Source organism: Argentina silus, assembly GCF_951799395.1.
Source record: "Argentina silus genome assembly, chromosome: 10".
Classification (NCBI taxonomy): domain Eukaryota; kingdom Metazoa; phylum Chordata; class Actinopteri; order Argentiniformes; family Argentinidae; genus Argentina; species Argentina silus.
The window spans coordinates 21,559,880-21,580,789 of record NC_139664.1 but is presented as its reverse complement, the minus strand read 5'-3'; the positions used below and the strand labels follow the sequence as shown (position 1 = coordinate 21,580,789).

The 20,910-nt window shown below is 41.5% G+C and overlaps 1 protein-coding gene across 1 annotated transcript in view; it reads right to left on the bottom strand.

The window, feature by feature from the left end:
* Window positions 1–20,910, bottom strand: part of cpne4a (copine IVa) — a gene marked incomplete at both ends in the record, with an annotated part of 63,894 nt that overhangs the window by 26,709 nt on the left and 16,275 nt on the right. Inside the window, 5 exons of the mRNA XM_083678302.1 lie at window positions 2,828–2,917; window positions 3,192–3,275; window positions 6,972–7,046; window positions 8,383–8,454; window positions 10,006–10,185. Of these exons, the coding sequence (XP_083534428.1) occupies window positions 2,828–2,917; window positions 3,192–3,275; window positions 6,972–7,046; window positions 8,383–8,454; window positions 10,006–10,185 (501 nt within the window). The remainder of the gene's footprint in view (window positions 1–2,827; window positions 2,918–3,191; window positions 3,276–6,971; window positions 7,047–8,382; window positions 8,455–10,005; window positions 10,186–20,910) is intronic.

The window sequence follows — 20,910 nt, the reverse complement described above, 5'->3', positions numbered from 1 at the left end:
AGTCAATTATGTAGATCACTGGTGAGCACATTTGTGATGTGATACATGGTAAATTGTAATCGCTATTAGATCATTTATATAATGGTTTCTGTCAGCTGAGAGTTGACCCTCTCACTGTGACCCTATCAATATGCTTCCATAAGGGCACAGCCGTGGCAATTAGGGCTGATTTGGTTCATCGGAGGAAGAGGTGGGAGGGAGGGAGGGAGGGAGGGAGGGACTTGGGTTGGACGTGACAGAGTTGGAGAGATTAACCTACTGCCCACCATCACTGCTTTCATCTTGACTAGAATGAATGAATGAGAGAGAGAGAGAGTATTAGACAGAGAGAGAGGGGAGACACTCAGTCCCTACGCACCACTTATTGTTGTTGCTTTAATGTTTAATGAGAGACTGTAATTTGTTTACAGCCGACACTTCAGGATCCCATTAGAGTGACTGCAGTTGAATGATTTAGAAATGCCAGAGAGCGAGAAAGGGGGGAAAGAGCAGGAGGAAGCAAGAAAAGAAGAGTGAAACACTGAGACAATGTGAGAAAGGCAAAGGGAGGGGGGCCAGAAAAAGGTCCTCATTCCCTGGTTCTCAGTGGAACCTTGGAGCTGAATAAGCCACAGAAAGGACTTGAGCCCTGGTCTGAAATCAATGCTGTTCACCTGCCGCCAAGGTTAAGGTGCTCCATCACACACACAATTGAACGCACACACACACGTATGCGCACATTCTAGTATGTACCACTCAGTCCATATCTATATCAGTTGAATTCTTTTTATGTTATATCGATATATTGGTTGAAAAAGTTTTAATAAAGGAGCTGTAAACAACGCCGCCCACAAGCATCAGAATAATGAAGAAAATAGGCTGTATCCTACAACAGTGTTAATTTTGGCACCCTTTTTTAAACTTAGTCTAGTCTAAAATAGCCTGAAGTTTTAGTCATATTTTTGTCATTGAATTAGTCTAGCTATTGTGAAAATTACACTTAATGTAATTTAATTTGAGTCACATTATGTTTGTATTGCCTCATTAACCAATAGTAAACATAAATCACTGACTTCCATTTGCGCAAACAGCCAAATTAGCAGAAGTACACATTACTCTACAGCAGATTATGTGTACAATTTACAACCCTGGGCCCAGTATTTCAAAACACTGAATCTGGATCAGAATAATCCAGATTATTTTTTGCTATCCAGGATCAGATCGAGCTGACTGATTTCCCCTATAATACTAAACATCTGTCAGATCAGATCTGACCCTGGACAGCAATAATATGGATCATATGGTCCCAGTGGACAGGGCACATAAAGGGCAGTAATCAATGCATAAACAAGCTCTGTGTTTGAGATCATCAGCCTCTGTGCAGATTCGCTGATATTGATCACACAATCGCTGCTTATTTATTTGTAGGTTTGTCGCATTGCCTTACACAACTTGTTCAAAGTGTCTTGAGATTGTTCGTATTTTTCCAGTTTGTGGAAAAGCTTTCTTCTCCCGTGGAAATCACCGTGTTAGTAAATGGTAGCCCATTTTCTGCCGGGAGCAAGTGTGTGCCTGTTTGCATCAATAGCTTTCCACAGCGGGGCCATGGCCAATTGCTTTTCTACAATCACTGGGCTTCAACGGTGCTTACTCCGAGCCTATTGAGAGCTTAAAACTTTTTAGCCTCCTCTACCTCCCTGGTCATTATGAGGCCAAATGAGGCTAGGAGCGCGGTTTAGAGCAAGGGCGGGATATTCTTATCAACCAAGTGCTTTACTTGGCTAGCGAATTTGGTGGATGGCAAGCATAATCCAAGTTCTGTAACTACATAATCGAATTGATTTGAATAGCGCTTTTTACAAATAAAATTGCCATTAAAAAAAGGTTACCAGAACCTGCTGGGAAACCGAAGGTTTTGCGTCCACCACCTTACGAACTGCAACATGTTAACAAAGTATGGCCTACTACGGGGTGGGACTACAGGAAAATAGGTGTTTTAACAAATATTTTTGATATATATTTCATTGATGGATGTAACACTGCTACAACTGCGTGAATCACTTCACGGCTGACTTTCACTCACTAAAAATATAATTAAATTAGTAAAGCAATCAACCTCACTGACACTTGAGGCCTAACGCCAAATAAATGCGAAAGCGTGCTCACACACGTGTGTCCGCTTTGTTGCAACGCTGGCAACAACGACCTAACAAGAACCATCCCCAACAAAAGGGAACTTGTTTGGCTACCAAACACTGTACATTTGGATAAAGGGTGTTACCTGCGCAGCTAGGTTGTGTTTACTTTCAGCAAAACATTTATAGTAGTTACGTGTAGCGCGAGCTGCTCTGGTGGAGATGAGAGTCACTAGGCCTACTGCGTGTTGTCCTATGTTGAAAACAGCTGATTTCAAGCTGGATCATTTTTTAGAGTTGAGACACACATTTGGGCTTGATAGAAAGCTGGGACTCCCCTCTTTGCAACAGGATTGAGGACATAATGTGTAGAGAACAAAGTATGACTGCATGTAAGAATACAACTGATTGTGATAGAGCAGATTTTGGTTTGCTGTTCTGGTTTGCTATGCTGTGTGTCCGGCAATGTCCAATTTCACAATTTGCGCCCCATTTAAAGAAAAAAAAACATGTTGTATTTTCTATGTTACATATATTATATAGGTTCCAGATTAGGAACCACTGTTGTTGTGTGCTAAATATTGCATGCTGAATCCACTGGCTGTTCATTTGAAATGTCTGTCTCAATCTAGAAAGAATCTACTGACTGGAGTTACTGGCTGAGGCAACCATGTGTGAAGGGGTGGAACAGCAGTCATTTTTAAAGTTCTTACCTTCAGTTGGCGGTCATGGTCGCCACTGCAGAGGGAGTTAAGGGACACCTTGAACATGTTCCACACTGGGTTAAGGTTGTTCATAACAGTCTTGGAGACAAAAGTAAATACATATAAAACTTAATGTGGAGACAAATAGGGGGTACAGTACAGGCACTCATGAGTGCCAATAGGATTTTAATAGATGAATAACCACACATCTGGTTTTTATTTTCAGATTATATCTCTTTCAGAGTTGACAGTAATATCCAGAGTTCTAAACAGACTCGATCAGTTTAGACAATATGGGAACTTTAATTTAACATTGAGGTTTTCTCAATGTTGGCACGCCACTATTGCAGTTTGATGTAGGTGTTGGCCGTACCTCTGTTCTGTGCACAAGCTGTAGAGTATCATCATCATTTCTCCTGTAGATCTCCAAGTATGGGTCTGACTTAGTGAAGAAGTCCTGGACAGGGATATACAAACAGACATTAGGAACATGTCAACCGCCATCTTTCCAAGCACACAAGCCATGCCGAGTTCTGGGCAGGTGAATTTTTCATAGCATTTCATTTTTTGATCGTTCATTGAATAATTTTCACTTAAAAAATCGTCACTAAAAACCTACTGAATCATAACTTGAGGTGCACACACGCAACTTTTTCATGCATCTCTTCTCTCTCTTTATCTAATAAGAGCTGGGAATTGGTCCACACACACACACACACACACACACACACACACACACACACCATACCTTTGGAGGAAAATGTTAAATCACAATACGAAAATGAGCTTTGAGTTATTGACATGTAAATGTCAAAATGCAGAGAGCAATTCATAACTCCTACTCAAATATGCCTCTTATTGCAAACTCCAGTCGAGGCCATTTATAACCATTCAAAATGAAATCTGAGCCAGTAATGGCTGTGAGATACAGTATTTGCTATGCACACCTGATACCTAATCTTGACCACACAAAGACTTGACAGTGAACCGTTTAGGATGGAAATAACTCAACCCTACCCATAGCCTGAAATAATTTGATCCAAATGGAACTGCAACCCCAAATCCTAAAATAAATCATTCATGAACACAATGCATACTGATAGAAATGTTGAGGGCCAATCTTAGCTTTAACTGCATTTCTCCTTGCAGATGCAATGCCTTGGCGTGCATACCCTGGAGAACTATGACATGTAAACCTGAAATATTTGGAACAATGTAGCTTACGTTAACTTGAGCAGCTGTGGTGTCCAAAAACTCATTTCTAAGTCCCTAGCAGGGACACACACACGTACACGCATACACACATAGGGCCTCAATTTGCTTCCGCTAAAGAGTACTGCGGTACACTAACGGCAAATACACCAGATCCGATTTCGGATGGCGATATGTCGCCTCCATTCATTTTCCATAGAAGGTCCACGTCCGTGCAGTGCATGACGGGTTGGTACGCAAGTGAAGTAGCTGAAGTCTGAGCGAAATCTGAAGTCTGGGCGAAGTGATGAAAATTGTTCAATCTGGCTGAACATGAATTAAATGAGGGTGAACTTCTCGACGCGATAACTAATCAGGTGAGGGCTTCAGTGTAGTTGACCGTTCAAGAAATATTCGTTTCGCTCACCTAAGTGGAGAACACGGAGAAGTTGATTGTAGCTGCCTCGGCTTATTCCAAACTGTACAATGGCTCTTTACCAGCGATCCATCATCATAGAATGGACGGAATTGCATGGATGTTCTATTTATACAGTTGTCCCTCCAAAAATCTAAAACTGACCTGGTAGATATTTCATTTGTTACTTACAAATGACAACTGCGATAGAACATGATCCGATATTTCACCTTATTTGATACAGTGCCTTCGGAAAGTATTCAGACCCTTCACTTTTTCCACATGTTGTTGTGTTATAGACTCAATTTAAAACGGAATAAATTAAAAGAATTTGCCATTAATCCACACATAATACCCCAATTTATGAAAATTGAAATACAGAAATACCTCATGTACATAAGTACTCAAACCCTTTGCTATGACACTCTTAAAATTAGCTAAAATGCAAAAATGTCATCAACAAATCACTCAATAAGTTGAATTGAGTCCATATTAATGCAAGGATAATGGTTCATGTAATTAATATCTTTGTTTTTATAGGGTCTCTGATGTGTATAGGAATCAATTACACTGTGTGGATTAGGATGTCACTACCAACTCATAATTTTCTCTTGATCCTGACAAACTCCCCAGTCCCTGCCAGTGACAAACATACCCATAACTTGATGCAGCTACCACTATTCTTCACAGAGAGATGATGCGCAAACAGCATTGTATGTGCTGGATTTGCACCAAACGTAATGCTTTGTAGTAAAACAAAATAAACACATTTCCAGCCACTTTCTTTGCTGTATCACTTGAATTCATTGTTGGAAAAACAATTATGGATATGAGGGAGATTATTTTCCATTAAGGGATTCTTTTTTCAGGATGCATCGTTTTAGTTTGTGCGTAAACGTTACTTTCTATGACGTAGGTATGCCAATAATAATGGCAATAATCTACAGTATAACAGTGTTTAAGATATTCTCCTATTTGAGTTTACACCCTATCAAAGACATGCACAGTTCCATGATTTAATTAGTAATTGCAACAGAGAGTGGAGGCAATCGATGTATGCAACATTGGTCATTACATGTTTTAGGCTTACAGAATGCAGTAATGCGAGAATATACACTAGACTAGACCTACTTCCACATAATTATAGAGGATGTACTGGTGGCATGAGGGATTATCCCCCACAGGCGACAACTGCTGCCCATTCAAATAATCAAATGATCATTTGATATGCCCATGATCAAATAAGTGTCTATTTTTGCCTATTGGTAATTATTGAACGTGGAACTTCATAGGTGTTTGAATTTGCCTACTCCCCTTGACAAGTCCACCGACACTCCCATTTGCTGCCCCGCCTATATTGGTGCTACATTTGTGTTGGTCGGGGCAGACACAGTTCTCGGTGACACCGGATTACCAAAACCTTTACACATGCTTTTAGTGTTGCACAGCGCTCTTTAGCGGAAGCAAATTGGAGCCCGTAGACTCCATCATCTTTAATTTAAGTAAGATTGGCTAATTAAAGTCTGACTGTGACTAGTACCACAATGGGCCTGAGAGAGACACTGAGGAATAGCTAGATTAGTTTAAAGGAAAGAGCTCTCAGATCCCTCTGAATTAACCCCACTGACACACACCTCTTCTGTTTCTGGTGTAATTATACCTCATATGGAAGCTGATGAGCTTTTTCCTCACTGAATGACTAAGACTAAGTGTAATTGGTGCTTATTAGTTGATGGCATTAGTAATGCGTAGGATATTCAATAGCGATGAATTGATCGCTATTGATGGTAGCTCTCACAATGGGCGATGCGACCGAGCCCCCTTTCACCCTCCTGTTCAATGTTTGTTAAACGGTAAAAATTGCGCTGGCCATGAAATTTGAAAAACAAAGTAGAAATACATTTCAGCTATAAGCATAGTCTTCTCATGCGCCGAGAAAAAGCCTAAGAACATATGGAGAATTTGGACATGATATCCAGGCTGTTTATTCTTTTAAAACATTTGGAATTTCTAACGATCAGGATCATTTTCACTGTCTCTAAAAGGCAAGGTCCTGCCACAGCTCCACAAGTTTTATTTCAATGTCATGGTTCCAAAGCAAGAATAAGAATGTACTAGCTATTTTTTTAATATAGTATTAATAAAGTAAATAAAGTATTCTATAAGTACGGTCCAAAATGCAACTTGTGCGTTGCCATTGTGCACAGCCTCATGGATTCCCATTGGTTGACTTTCTTAATCGCCCCGTATTCCATCTCACAGTGTACGAGTAGATAGGAGCTACGACCCCAAAAAATCGGACATGTCAGAATTCAAATTGGACGTGATTCCGTCTTCTCTTCATGTCAGTGACCAACTCACACTGTGCGAGTCAAGGTGTCAAGTTCATTGCAGATGACCCACGTTTACAGCGGATATGTAAATGCAACTTGGCTTGCAACAAATTTGTGGCTGAAATCGGGCAGTGTCTTGCCGGCTTTAGACCATTTATATCAGTGACAGATTGTGAAGCTATGAAGGTTATATGTAGCTTAATAATGGCCTTACCTTGTCGTCAAGTTTCCTGGCGCTGAAGGAGAGCTCCACATAGTCATCATTGCCTGTTAGCTCCTCAGCACTGACCTGTGAGTAAAACACATCTGGTGATACACACACTATGGCAGTAGTGGTGACTTTGCAATCATGAGGTTAGCTGTGCTTTATTGTTACTGCTGTAGCTGTGTATTCAGTACACTTGGAAGACATAATGATACTACCACGCCCAGCCAGCCAGACCATCTCTTCAAGGCCAATATAGACATCATGGATGTTAGTATCAACATCAAAGCTGCTACAGTACAGCAGAATACACTAAGTCTGTTAACAAACTAGGTTTCTGGGGCATTGTTTCAGTCAGCAAAATGTTAGTACTCCCTAAATAGAAGTTGGGTGCACACTTAAAGTGGCAGTAGGCAGGATTGCGGAAAACTGCCCCCTTGGTGCAGTACTCTCCTGAAAACGAAAAAACAAAACAGGCCTCTCTCCCTACCCTGCTCCTCCTGTCATCGTCTCATGCATGTGCACCAAATCTTCCTCTCAACATCAGTGTAGTTATTATACTCACCAAGGTGCGATCACTGCGTTATTGCACAGAGAATAGGTTAAGAGAATGCAATGCCAAAAGCAGTCAGACCGAGCCACTTTTCTGAAGGCCAATTTCACTGCTGAACCACTATAGATATACCAGGGTCATTTGGCAATAATTCAACGATTACAATTTGCCTACTGCCACTTTAAGTAATTACATATTATCCTGAGAAACCAAACAGGTAAACAATAATTATACAGACTCATTGTACCATTTTCTAGTGGTAACAAGGAATGGATTGAGCAGGTCAGAATCCATATCTACTTCATACAAAGTCTAGAAAATAAGACAGTGCTCCTCGGTCAAACAAAACATTTTACTAATGTTTTTAACAAATAAAAACTTTGTGGAACTTATAGAGGCAGTAAATACTGTACAGCGAGTCAAAGTAGATAAAACACACAAAACCAAGATGTCTGTGGTGCTGGGAACACAAAGCCATGTAGTCGTAGATCAGTTCAGAGAATAGGCTACTCCCACACATATTTTTTAGTCATCAATGCCTATAGTGTAGCCTACATTCACAAGGAATAGAGATAACAAGATTAGCAAATTTTGGGGAACATGCTTTCAACATACTTTGTTGCTGATAAGGCAGGCACTTTCTACGCACAATAAACCTAAATTGGGGTGATTATAGTAGCAGGACTGAAGGAATTGAACTAGAGAGACAGAAGTAAAGGCGAAGTAGAGGGGAAAAGTGGAGATACAGAGCCAAATGAGAACAGATGGAGGGTTACAGAGAAATACTAGAGTAGAGATGGGAATAGAAAGAAGGGGAGAGGGAACAGGAAGAGAGAGAGAGAGAGCAGAGATGGCGAGGCCCCTTACCATGATGATAGACTTGCCTACTGTGCCTCCCTCTCTGAGCAGTGCTCTGGAGAGTTTTCTCTGGGACACAATCTGTTTGGAGAGAGATAAGACATTAGACTGCTGATGCTCCCCTGCCTTGACGCCTCATTTCAACACCATAGCAACAGTGGAAAACCAAAGAAAGAAAAAGGTGATTATGGGCAACACCAGAACTGACAAGGTAGAGAGTCCCCCCAACGAACCTCAGTTAAAGGAGTTTTGGATTTCTGAAGTAGGGCTGTCTGTAGGGTGTTGTTGGGTAGTTTTAAAAAGCAGTTATGCCATAAACACAAGAAAGATTCCTGATGTCGAATGTCACGGGACTTACAGAATTAGCAATAATTAATATGCAAGCTGGAAGTCTTTTTTAAAAAGAAGAAAGGAAAAGCAGTCAATGTCTGAATAGTTATATGTAGTGGGAGCCTTTTAAGTGAAGTTTGGAGAATAACACAGCAGTAATAAAGGGAAAACCCATGGTGAATCACATGTATTCCCGTTGTACAACTGTCATTGGCATAATAGTCAACCACACTTCCTTTGTAGATGAAACAGACTGACACAAAATGTATTGCTTATCCATACGAAGGGCTCCCCCGACTTAAACTTGAATAGAAAATGTTAATGAGAGAAACTTGGAAGCATGTATATCTAAAATAAAATGAATTAAAATGCATAACTATTGTTTTTTAGAGAATTCTTCTGCATAGCTCAATGGAGATTGTAGTGCCTATCAACCATGTGGCACAGACAGATGATAAGGAGGGGAGAGAGAGGCTCGGAAGGCTTAAGCTTTTCAGCTCCGCGGGAGCACCAGACGTCAACCGTTTCAGCCGAGGGCAGAGTGTTGCAGAATGCTCTTAACGATTGCCTGGACGATTATTTCATTATGAGCCTTGTCGTCATTTAGCGCATGGCGGGTAATTTCACTCGCTGCTGACTGTGGGCAAACAGTACACAAAGAGAAAGCTTCCCTGTGAGAGAAAATGGTTGGTATAAAATACGCTACACTGCCCAGCCAACTGCCGCTCCAGCGTTTAAACGACCCTACATCCAGTCCAGTTTTTCACTTTGCAGGAGATGACGGTTGAGGGAGGGAAGAGACAATGTCATTTTGAGTAAACAATCTGACATTTAGGGTGGTCTAACACCAGAAGCCCCAGGGTCTCATTACTAACCAAAGTAGCCAGAGTGAGGTCCCGAGATTAGAAGAAACTATACTAACAACCATGTCTTACACTAAGGACCAGTAAACAACTGTGAGGGTTAACAACTAACACATCATTTAATTTTTTAAACAGTTCCCCAGTTTGCTACAGTAGCTTGCTGCACTAATTTGAATTCAAACCAAATAACTGAATAGAATGAATGGATGAAAGGAATTCTCAGAGGCAGCAACATGGCATCCTGCCCGAAAGTTGACCAGACTCCATGAATATTACTCACTCCATATACTGTACACTACCAGTCCAAATGTGGGGATGATTGGGGTTAAGGTTGATAGCACATTGATACAACACTGCTGGTAGAGCATGCATTCCATGACCAGCCCTGCCATTTTTTCTTTACGAATTTGCATGGTGTACAGTAACTATGGAAACCCACCTGGCCCAGCGTGCACTCTATGGCTCCCAGGAAGTCAGCTTCCTTGAGGCCATTGTGACTGCTGCTGATGTCATAGAGCTCACAGCGCAGCCGCTGCACCTCCTCAAAGTAGAAGTCCAGAGTGAAGATCTTTGAGTAGTTGGGGTTTGTACAGCTGCGGATGACCTCGGTTCTGTCAACCTAGAGACAGAGAGACAGTCATTAACAGGGTATAAACAAATGAGGAGAATCACTGTATAGGAGAAATCAGCACGGGTTGAAAAAATAACACACTGCTGTATTAACATATTAGTAATTACTAAGGTTTATTAATAACAGTCATTATTTACTACAAGGTCAGGAGCCAAGAAACAACAATAGATAGTAGATAGATAGAACAATCTAGTTTCTAGATTACTTTTCAAGCATGTGACCCATTAGCATGATCATATCGATGTTTGCTTTTTCTTGAATCCAGCCATGTTGCCTCAGGGACTGTACTAATAGAAGTTTATTTGGCTACTATGAACCAATGTCTTGGCAGGTCCTCGTGGCTGATAAGTATACAGTAAGTATCAAGTTCACATTGCAGACTATTGCACCTTACACGCCAGATAGAGCATAAAAGGCTCCCGTTTGAATGGGCAGATGGTGAACAAGATGGTACTCAGTGAGAAGTGCATTTTAATTGAATCTCTTCAGAGTTTGTCTGGTTTGTGAAATCTGGCAACAAAGAATCACTTGGGTGGTACTTAGTTAACGTTGATCTGAATTGAAGTGTCTAAAATGTATTGTGTCTGAAGACAGCATCTGCTTTGATTCATAAGGGTAATTTCACAGAAAGTTGTGTTGCTCTTTCTTGATGTGTCTAATAGTGTAGTTTCTGTGTCATTCGTAAAGGTACAATTTTACATGGAACTAGCTCTTAATGCCCATAATCAATACTGTATGTAGCAAACCTTGAAAGTCCTTGACAAAAACTCATCACCTGCAATCTTATCCATAGCCCATAACATCGCAAGCTTACACTGGCCTTCGGCCCCAAAGTCTGTACAATACCAGACACCTTGTCACTTAGGGACCAGATTAACCAAATTAATTAATAAAAAAAAGGATGGGACATCTTTTTAAACTTTTTCTCATCTAAGATGGCAGCTTGCAACTGCTTAATTAGATGGGAACGACTAAGGGCACACGCTGGACCAGTATCCCATTAACCCTAACCAAACCCTTCACCCTAACCTAAACAATTGGGAAATTCAACATCGGTATGCAGGTTGGGCGTGTCCTCTTACTTTTCCAACCAAGATGGCTCTTTCAACTGTGACTGAGCTAAATCTACACAATTTCTCAATGAAACAGACAGATTTCAAATGTATTTTACTTTATGAAAATGTGTGTTTTATAGCTTGCCCGCGATAAACTACTGAACACAAACATACACACATGGACAAACATACTACTAACCATGACAATGTTATGGCTTGTCATTAACTGTCATTACACATTAGACACCTGGTGTTCTTAGTGTTATTTCATTGCGTGAGGACATTTCATTAATATTACCAATTTGTTTGCATCTCATTAGAAGTGGTACAGTTTCCATTTTCAATTCACGGTCCCACTTAAAACCAATAATCACTTTTAAGAATTCATGGAGCCATCATATACTCTTCATAAGGCCTTAGATCAGGGGTGCCCACACTTTTTCGGCGATCGACCGGTCGATCGTAATCGACGTATTGGTCACTCCTGCCCTAGATAGATGCATAAATAGTGTTATAATAGGCCATTGCATCTGGCACTGTCAAATACGGCATAATAATACAGCAACCCTTTATAGCATGATATAAATATATATATATATATACAGTGGGGGAAATAATTATTTGATCCCCTGCTGATTTTGTTAGTTTGCCCGATTACAAAGAAATGAGCGGTCTATAATTTTTATGGTACTTTTATTTTAACAAATAGAGACAGAATATCAACAAAGAAGTCCAGAAAAAACACATTATATAAAGTTATAAATTCATTTGCATTTGATCAAAGGAAATAAGTATTTGATCCCCTATAAACCAGCAAGAATTCTGGCTCATACAGACCGGTTATATGCCCATGAGGCACACAGATTAGTCCTGTCACTTTAGGAAAAGTACTCCTAATCTCTGCTTGTTATGGGTATAAAAGACACCTGTCAATAGAATCAATCTCTTCCATTCCAACCTCTCCACCACCATGGGCAAGACCAAAGAACATTCAAAGGACATCAAGGTAAGAGTTGCAGACCTGCACAAGGCTGGAATGGGCTACAAGACCATCAGCAAGAAGCTTGGTGAAAAGGAGACAACTGTTGGTGCAATTATTAGAAAATGGAAGAAATACAAAATAACCATCAATCGCCCTCGGCCTGGAGCTCCATGCAAGATCTTGCCTCGTGGGGTAAGGATGATCATGAGAAGGGTGAGGGATCAGCCCAGAACTACACGGGAGGAGCTTGGTAATGATCTCAAGGCAGCTGGGACCACAGTCACCAAGAAAACCATTGGTAACACACTACACCGTAACGGATTGAAATCCTGCAGTGCCCGCAAGGTCCCCCTGCTCAAGAAGGCACATGTACAGGCCCATCTGAAGTTTGCCAATGAACACCTAAATGATTCAGAGAAGGCTTGGGAGAAGGTGATGTGGTCAGATGAGACCAAAATTGAACTCTTTGGCATAAATTCGACTCTTCGTGTTTGGAGGGAGAAAAATGCTGAATGCTACAATCCCAAGAACACCATCCCCACCGTCAAACACGGAGGTGGAAACATTATGCTTTGGGGTTGTTTCTCTGCTAAGGGTACAGGACGACTTCACTGCATTGAGGGGCCAATGGACGGGGTCATGTACCATAAGATCTTGGACGAGAACTTCCTTCCCTCAGCCAGAGCACTGAGGATGGGTCGTGGATAGGTCTTCCAGCATGACAATGACCCAAAACATACAGCCAAGGCAACAAAGGAGTGGCTCAAGAAGAAGCACACTAAGGTCATGGAGTGGCCTAGCTAGTCTCCAGACCTTAATCCTATAGAAAATTTGCGGAGGGAGCTGAAGCTTCGAGTTGCCAAGCAAAAGCCTTGAAACCTTCAGGATTTGGAGAGGATCTGTAAAGAGGAGTGGACCAAAATCCCTCCTGAGATGTGTGAAAACCTGGTGACCAACTATAAGAAACGTCTGACTTCTGTGCTTGCCAGCAAGGGTTTCTCCACCAAGTACTAAGTCATGTTTTGCTTGGGGATCAAATACTTATTTCCTTCGATCAAATCCAAATGAATTTATAACTTTATATAATGTGTTTTTTCTGGACTTCTTTGTTGATATTCTGTCTCTATTTCTTAAAATAAAAGTACCATAAAAATTATAGACCGCTCATTTCTTTGTAATCGGGCAAACTAACAAAATCAGCAGGGGATCAAATAATTATTTCCCCCACTGTATATATATATATATATATATATATATATATATATATATATATATATATATAAATATATATTTGTTTTTAGAAGGCATCATAAAGCCGTAAGTCATATTTTTAGTGTGGTATTCAATTAATTGAAAGTGGGACAAACCCTTTCGGTTAATCTTACATACCACACATTGAGCCCCACACCCATTCAATTGCACTGCCTTAGAAAATGAACTAATTTGTTAACGTCTTCTGCCGAATGTAGTATTTGACTAATTTCCGCCTAAAACCAGACCCAAACTAAACTGCTTATAATATTAGAAATATGACGATAAGATGCAAAAGCAGGATGCCATTTGATAGGTAACACCTTGAAGTTTTGTGTGGATATGTTCAGATCATAGTTCAGAATAACATATTACACATGACAAGGAGATAAAGTAATTAATAATCAAATTAAAGCAGAATTTGGGCCCAATTATGGGCCCGTCCAGCTGATGCACAAACATGTTTTCATTTGGGGGTCTCTCTCTCTCTCTCTCTCTCTCTCTCTCTCTCTCTCTCATTCCATCCCTCCAACACCAGCTGGTGAAAAGGCTCTTAATATCAGTACAATATCACCAGGCCATCTTATAGCTCCAGGCCGATGTTCCCTGATCGCCATAGCAACATTTGTTGCTCTTTGGTCTACCCAGAATGAAGCAATGCACAGAGCAGGAGGGAGGTACTACACTCCCCTCCAGATTCAACAGTACCAGGAAGTGCCCCCTGTTATCCAATAAGTAAGTAAAGTAGACCAAATGGAGAAAGCCAGGTTGATCATGAGAAACAGAAAGAAATCACACACAGGGCATAAAGTATAACAAGACTGCACTCTTCTCTTTTATTTAAAAGAGGGGAAAGGAGAGAAGTGGAAAGTGAGAATTAAGAATTTTAGAAACAAACAACAAAGGTAATGGTAATGGATAATAGATAAACAAGAGGGGAAGAGAGGGCCGGAGAATTACATATCTGAACTGATGGAAGGGAAAAGAAGAGTCTAGACAAGAAACGAAAGAGTCGCAAAGAGGTAATGAAATTAGAAATTATATTTTATATTAAATTAAACTGTGACACACCCAAGCACAGTTCAATGCATTTGCATTTTCTCAGAAAGCCTGTTAATAGTTACTGTTCGCTAAAAATAAATGTCCTGGTGAACCAGAATGAAAAGCACGTCTTGCCTCACACTTCAGCCCTATCGCAGTGTTGCCACGGTGAGAGCAGCGCACCGAGGAAGATGGACCTTATTTTCAGCACTTGTAAGCACTTCAGAAGACGCTGAGAATGTCAGGCGAGAATTCCTGAAGGAATCCCAGAGACCCTGTGGGAACAACAAGCCTCTGACGTCGGCTTGTGAGAGGAATGCAGAAAGACAAGAGATGGAGGGAGATTATGTATGAAGGAGGGAGAGATGGAGTTTGTGTGTGTGGAGGGGGAGGGGTCCCTGTGTGCGATTGCCTGCCTGCAGATCAGAAGCAATGTCTTTTCTCTCTCCTCCTCTCATCTTCTACTCGCTTCTTCAATGTTTCCCTCTCTCATTGCTTAACACCAGAGCCTCCACAGGCAACCACAGATGCCATGTGACACTTTATAATAAAATAAGTCTGCTGTTGTAAAACCAATGCCTCCTCCTTCCCTGACTTTTCCTAAATGTCTGTTTTTAATATGTTAGCGTTGTTACCATTTCAAAATCACACATAGAAAAAAATCTGGAAGCATTTTCACGACTAACATATCTTTTATTGATAGCCAACACCTCAGTCATGCGAGGCGCAATTAGCACCTGATACTGTAGCTGCATATTGATTATAGACATTTAGTGCCATTTACATCTAAACTAGATGGACAAAGCTCCTTTAAGTGCACAAGGCAACAGCCAGCCTTTTTGGTGACAGTAGAGGGAACGTGCCAGTAGCCCTTACACAGGTCAAGTGAGGACAGGTAGCCTTTGCCAGCCTCTCTATCAGTTCGGCATTGGTTAGTGATCGAATGCTGAGATTTGATTGATCTTTGAAAAGTCAATACAGAAATGTAGCCCTCCATCCTTTTTGGGAACTAGCACCCCTGGACTATACCACTCATGATAGGACAGCTCTATAACACCCATTTCTAACATGGCATGGACTTCTGTTTGAGAGATGGGACTAGCTTGGCTAGCACTGTAACAACTGGTTCGCAAATAGGGCCTAGAAACAAGAGGCAGATGTCATGGATGATTACACCTCAGTATGTTCAGGCTTTTTCCATCTTCATCCGGAACAAATCTAGCCCAGAACAGCTTTGACACTTGGGGCCGGTCGACTGTTTCAGGAGAGTGACATGAAAGGTTTGGTGCTTTTTGTGTCGGTTGGGCAGGAAGATCTTATTACAGTGTAGGTCACTGGACCCTTTTCCTAATGACCTCAAAAGATCCCTGCCACTTGGCTAGGACTCCACTGTCCAAAATGGGTAACAGCAGAAGAATCCTTGGCCTGGGGTTGAAAGCTTGCTTCCTTGACTGGTCATATTCCCTTTTCTGCTTTTGTTGGGCCTGGTCAATGTTGCTATGTTCAAGTTTGTCTCTCATTTTGAGGACATAAGAGAGAATGTTCACCTTATTTTGGTGACTGTCTCCTTCTCTGGCCTCCTTTAACACATCCAATTGTCCTCACCCCAAACCGCACCCTTGGATGTGAAGTTTGTGCCTGGATCTGTATTTTTAGGGGAATCTTGACCTTTTTAAGAGGGAAGAATCAGGAAGGCAAGTGACATAGATACATTCTTGTTGTGTGTGACTGTGACCAGCTTCTCTGCGCTCAAGGGGGCCAATTATGTCCATAGCTATGCTGGAAAAGGGCACATCTATGATGGGCATCTTGATTAGGGGAGCTCTGTCATCTTTTCTCCCTGCAGCTGTCAGCTGAAACTCGGGTTTGCAATACTGAGCTTTGCAATACTGAATGACTTCCTGGAACTGCTGGGGCCAGAAGAAATACAACCTTCACTTACTGTTACTGTTCTAAAGCCTTCCTTAAACCTTTGACTTTGGTACTTGAATGAAAAATATTATCAGTTCTGTCTGTTCAGGGTAGACCAGAGGAGGTCTTACTGCAATGACATCAGGAGATGATGATTCACTAGGCATTTTACGTAATAGAGTGCTACTAAACGCATTACTCAATCCTCTATATACATTGATTAGAAACCTTAGACTTGATTGGGGTCTTGTTAGAAAGATGAGTGTAACTTTAGTGTGACAATACATGTTTGCTGTCAAACAGTGGATGTGAAGATTTACTTTGTGTGTGTGTGTGTGTGTGTGTGTGTGTGTGTGTGTGTGTGTGTTAGCCAGATTGTCCAACTCTTGGCACTTGCGGACGGCCTTCTCGACTCATCACAGCTGAACTTTGATCAGGTTTTACTCCAGATGCTGGTCTTATATGACGTTGATCTGTATCTTCTTTGATCTTTGGATCGTTTGAGAACAAACATTTTGCAATGTGGAGATCACATATCAAGCCGCCTGGACAGGTGTGGTTTGCCCGACTGCCCCCAGCAGTTCTGAGTAACACAGCACAAACAAATCTGATTGCGCTCACCTTGATTAGTGTGCCATTCATTACTCCGAACTGCTGGGGGCAGAAATGAAAGAGAAACTGTCTAGACCGCACTTTTTCTCCATAGTAGAAGATGATATGATATCACTCACCACAACTCCACACTTTCGCGTTGTTGTTGTGACTACCTGAAGACAGTGGGCGCATTATCCCACCCACACCCCACGTTGTAAAATGTTTGTTCTCAAACCCTCAAGACATTTGAAAGAAGATACAGATCAACGTCATACATGGCCAGACATGGTTGGTGTACAGTGGAAACGTAAATATTGGGATTTCTTCATATATCTGGAGTAAAACTTGATCAAAGTTCAACTGTGATGGGTGAGTCGAGAAGGCCGTCCAACTCCATGGCAAGTGTAAGTGTGTGTAAGAGTGTCTTCATTCTCACTGGTGTTGAATTAATGATCTAAAGCAAATTTACAATACAAAAGAGATGTTCAGCTCGTGCCAGCATCTGGGAGTACATTCAATCTGAGAGAAAACAAGTGCAAACTTCACAGGAACCAACCACTTTGATAAGTGTGCACTTAACAAGAGCTCAGGGCCACTTTACAAGCATCAGAGCAATTTTTTTTTTTTTTATACAAATACATATTACATGTACATAATATTCAGAGACAGTAACTCTTTTTTACAGCACCTTTTTATAAAGTGCTATATAGCCTTGTTAACAGTCAGAATTATGAAATGTATGAAAGCAATAGGGAAGAACCTTCATGGCTTTTTAGTACAGTTTTTTAATACTTAATGACTGAAAAAGTACACACTTTTATGTGATATTACTAGTGATGCCTGTAAAATTAAAAACTTACAATTATGCATCAGAATATCCAATTATTCATCACAGACATGTTTCATTAATTTTCTTAACACTAATTATTATTAGTGGCTTGCTTCAGCAAATCCAACTAGTTATTCTACATACTTACTATTATTATTCATCATCATTCCAATTCTTCCCAGTGCTACTCCTACAATGTGTTTAACTATTCACACCAATCCACCTTTAAAACATGCTATGACTTTTAAAACATGCTATGACCTATTGAACTGACTGTACACACTTGAAAGTGTACTTTTTAACATAGAGGTCTATGCAATTTGTGAACCACTTCTGCACTTACACCTTTTAAGCTATTCACACAATTTCAACTGTCAAATGTGCCAAAAACTCCAAATGATCAACTCTCATATAAAAGCTTCTTTTTTTTTCATCCTATAACAGCTATGGAACTTTCACAACTCTTAAATTAAAACTGCAGGAAACCTGCAGTACAGAACACATTCTTAGAATGATTACACAACGGTGCACTCTATTGGCAACCAGTCCTACCTGTAGAGTTTCTGAGTTGAAGGTATGCAGAGAACAAACGACAAACACTTGAATCCAATTCAAGATTTATTAACGACCGGCTGGGCCAAGAAATATAGGCATACAACTTCTACAAAGGACATGAGTTTCACACAGTTATATATACTTCTTCGAGAGACAGTCTTCCCTTCTACCCTTCCCTTCTTCATCCTATAGCAATCATGCACAGTGAAATATGGGAAACTGTTTAAGTCGTATATCAAAAAGCTCCCCCCCCTTCTGTCTAGACCAGCTGTGATACTCATTCAAAGGACAACTATACTATAGCATGCAACATAGCGAGGTCCATGAGGATCTAAAGCACCCGAACTATACTATAGGGTGGCCATAAAATTATATAGTTGATATATAAGGCACACGATGATAAATGTTAAAACCAGATTATATTCAAGTTTCCATCATACAGTGGGCCAGTGTTTAAAAGGTTTACACCGCCATTGCAGCAGTGGTCTATCTCAATGCCGCTGCCGCTGCCGCAGCAGACACAAGTTGTGAAGACGTGTAAAGTGCTGTTGAAAGCCATCACAAGGTGGTGACATGAGCTGTGAAGGATGTTTGAAAAGAGAATGATTTGCTTTATGAGCTTGCCTTGTCAGATAGATTGGCAAAATCAAGTTTATTATAGTAGCTCATGAACTACAGAGATGAAGAGTGGAAATGGTTTAAATATCAGGTTATTTTAACGAGGACCAAGCAATGGGACCAACTTCTGTCTACTCTCATACTGTCATCACACATTTTCTCACAGCGCAGAGAAGCAGAGGAAATGTTTTAGTGCAATCTGACATGAACAAGCGCAAGTCGGCTTCAATAATGGCATAAATGTATTGGTTACTGAATGAAGTTAGGGATTTTCATGTGAGACAGGAGTAAGGATTTGGGGTTTCAGTGGGATTGAGACTGGATAGAAAAGTAGCCCAAATGTTTTTGTTACATTTTTGACATTTAGCAGACGCTTTTATCCAAAGTGACTTACAACAAATAAATGTGTCTAAAGTAAGTGAATCATCTATACCTCAGTCATCATAAGCTAAAATATATGCTAGGACCAGGTGCCATTGTCACAATGCTAGAAAAAGGAAGGATTTTTTTTTTTATTATTATTTATTTTATTTTATTAACAGGAGAGTAACTGTACAGAGTGGTAGTGGGGGGTGAAGAGGTCTTTAGGAGGGACAGTCAAGATGTAGCCTGAAGAGATGGGTCTTCAGTCTACAACGGAAGATAGGTAGTGACTCTGCAGTCCTGACAGCAGTGGGAAGCTCATTCCATCACCAGGGCGCCAAGACAATGAAAAGCTGTGACTGAACAGTGCAACCGCTTGTAGAGGCGGCGGTGCCAGGCGGCCAGCCGAGGTGGAAGAACGGAGTGATCGGGCTGGGGTTTGGAGGCTGAAAATTGCTCGCTAGTAGGGAGGGGCTGGAGCCAGTTAAGGGTGCGGAGGAGAGAGGTGGCATTGGAGAATTTGGGGACATTAAACACCAGACGGGCAGCAGCGTTCTGGATGAGTTGCAGAGGTCTGATGACGGAGGTGGGGAGCCCGGCCAAGAATGCAATCCAGTAGGTAAGGTGGGAGATGACAAATGCCTGGACCAAGATTTGTGGTGCTTCTCTCGTGAGGAATGGATGTATCCTTTGTATGGTGTAGAGGAAGAATCTACAGGAGTGCACTGTCGCTGTGATGTTCACCGCACAGGATTCTTGGCTGTCTGGGAGGAGGTCACAGTGGAGTTCTTGACAGTGATGGAGAAGTCTTGGAGAGGGCAAGCTTTCCCAGGGAGGAAGAACAGCTCAGTCTTGTCAAGGTTGAGCTTGAGGTGGTGGGCTGACATCCACGCAGAAATGTTTGCAAGACACGCAGAGACACTTGTCGTCACCTGTGTGTCAGAGGGGGGGGGGAGAGAGAAAAAGTTGAGTGTCATCAGCAGTGGTAGGAGAAACCATGTGAGGAAATTACAGAGCCAAGAGATTAGGTATAAAGGGAGAACAGTAAAGGCCCTAGGATGGAGCCCCAGGGGACCCCAGTGGTGAGGGCAGGTGAAGAGGACAGCGACCCTCTCCATGTCACCTGGTAAAAGTGATCGACCAGGTAGGATGCAAACCAGGAGAGTGCAGAGTCGGAGATGCCCAGCTCTGAGAAGGTGGAGAGAAGGATCTGGTGGTGTACTGTGTCAAATGCAGTGTACTGTGTCGAATGAGAACAGAGGAGAGGGAGGAAGCTCAAGCAGAGTGGTGGGTCTCTGTGACAGCAAGGAGAGCAGTCTCAGTAGAGTGCCCAGCCTTAAAGCCGGATTGGTGAGGGTCAAGGAGGTTGTTCCGAAGGAGATAGTGAGACAGTTGGTTAGAGACAGCACATTCAAGGGTTTCAGATAAGAAGGAGAGAAGGGATACCGGTCTGTAGTTATGGACAGCAGACGGGACAAGAGTTGGCTTCTTGAGAAGAAGCTTGACTCTGGCTG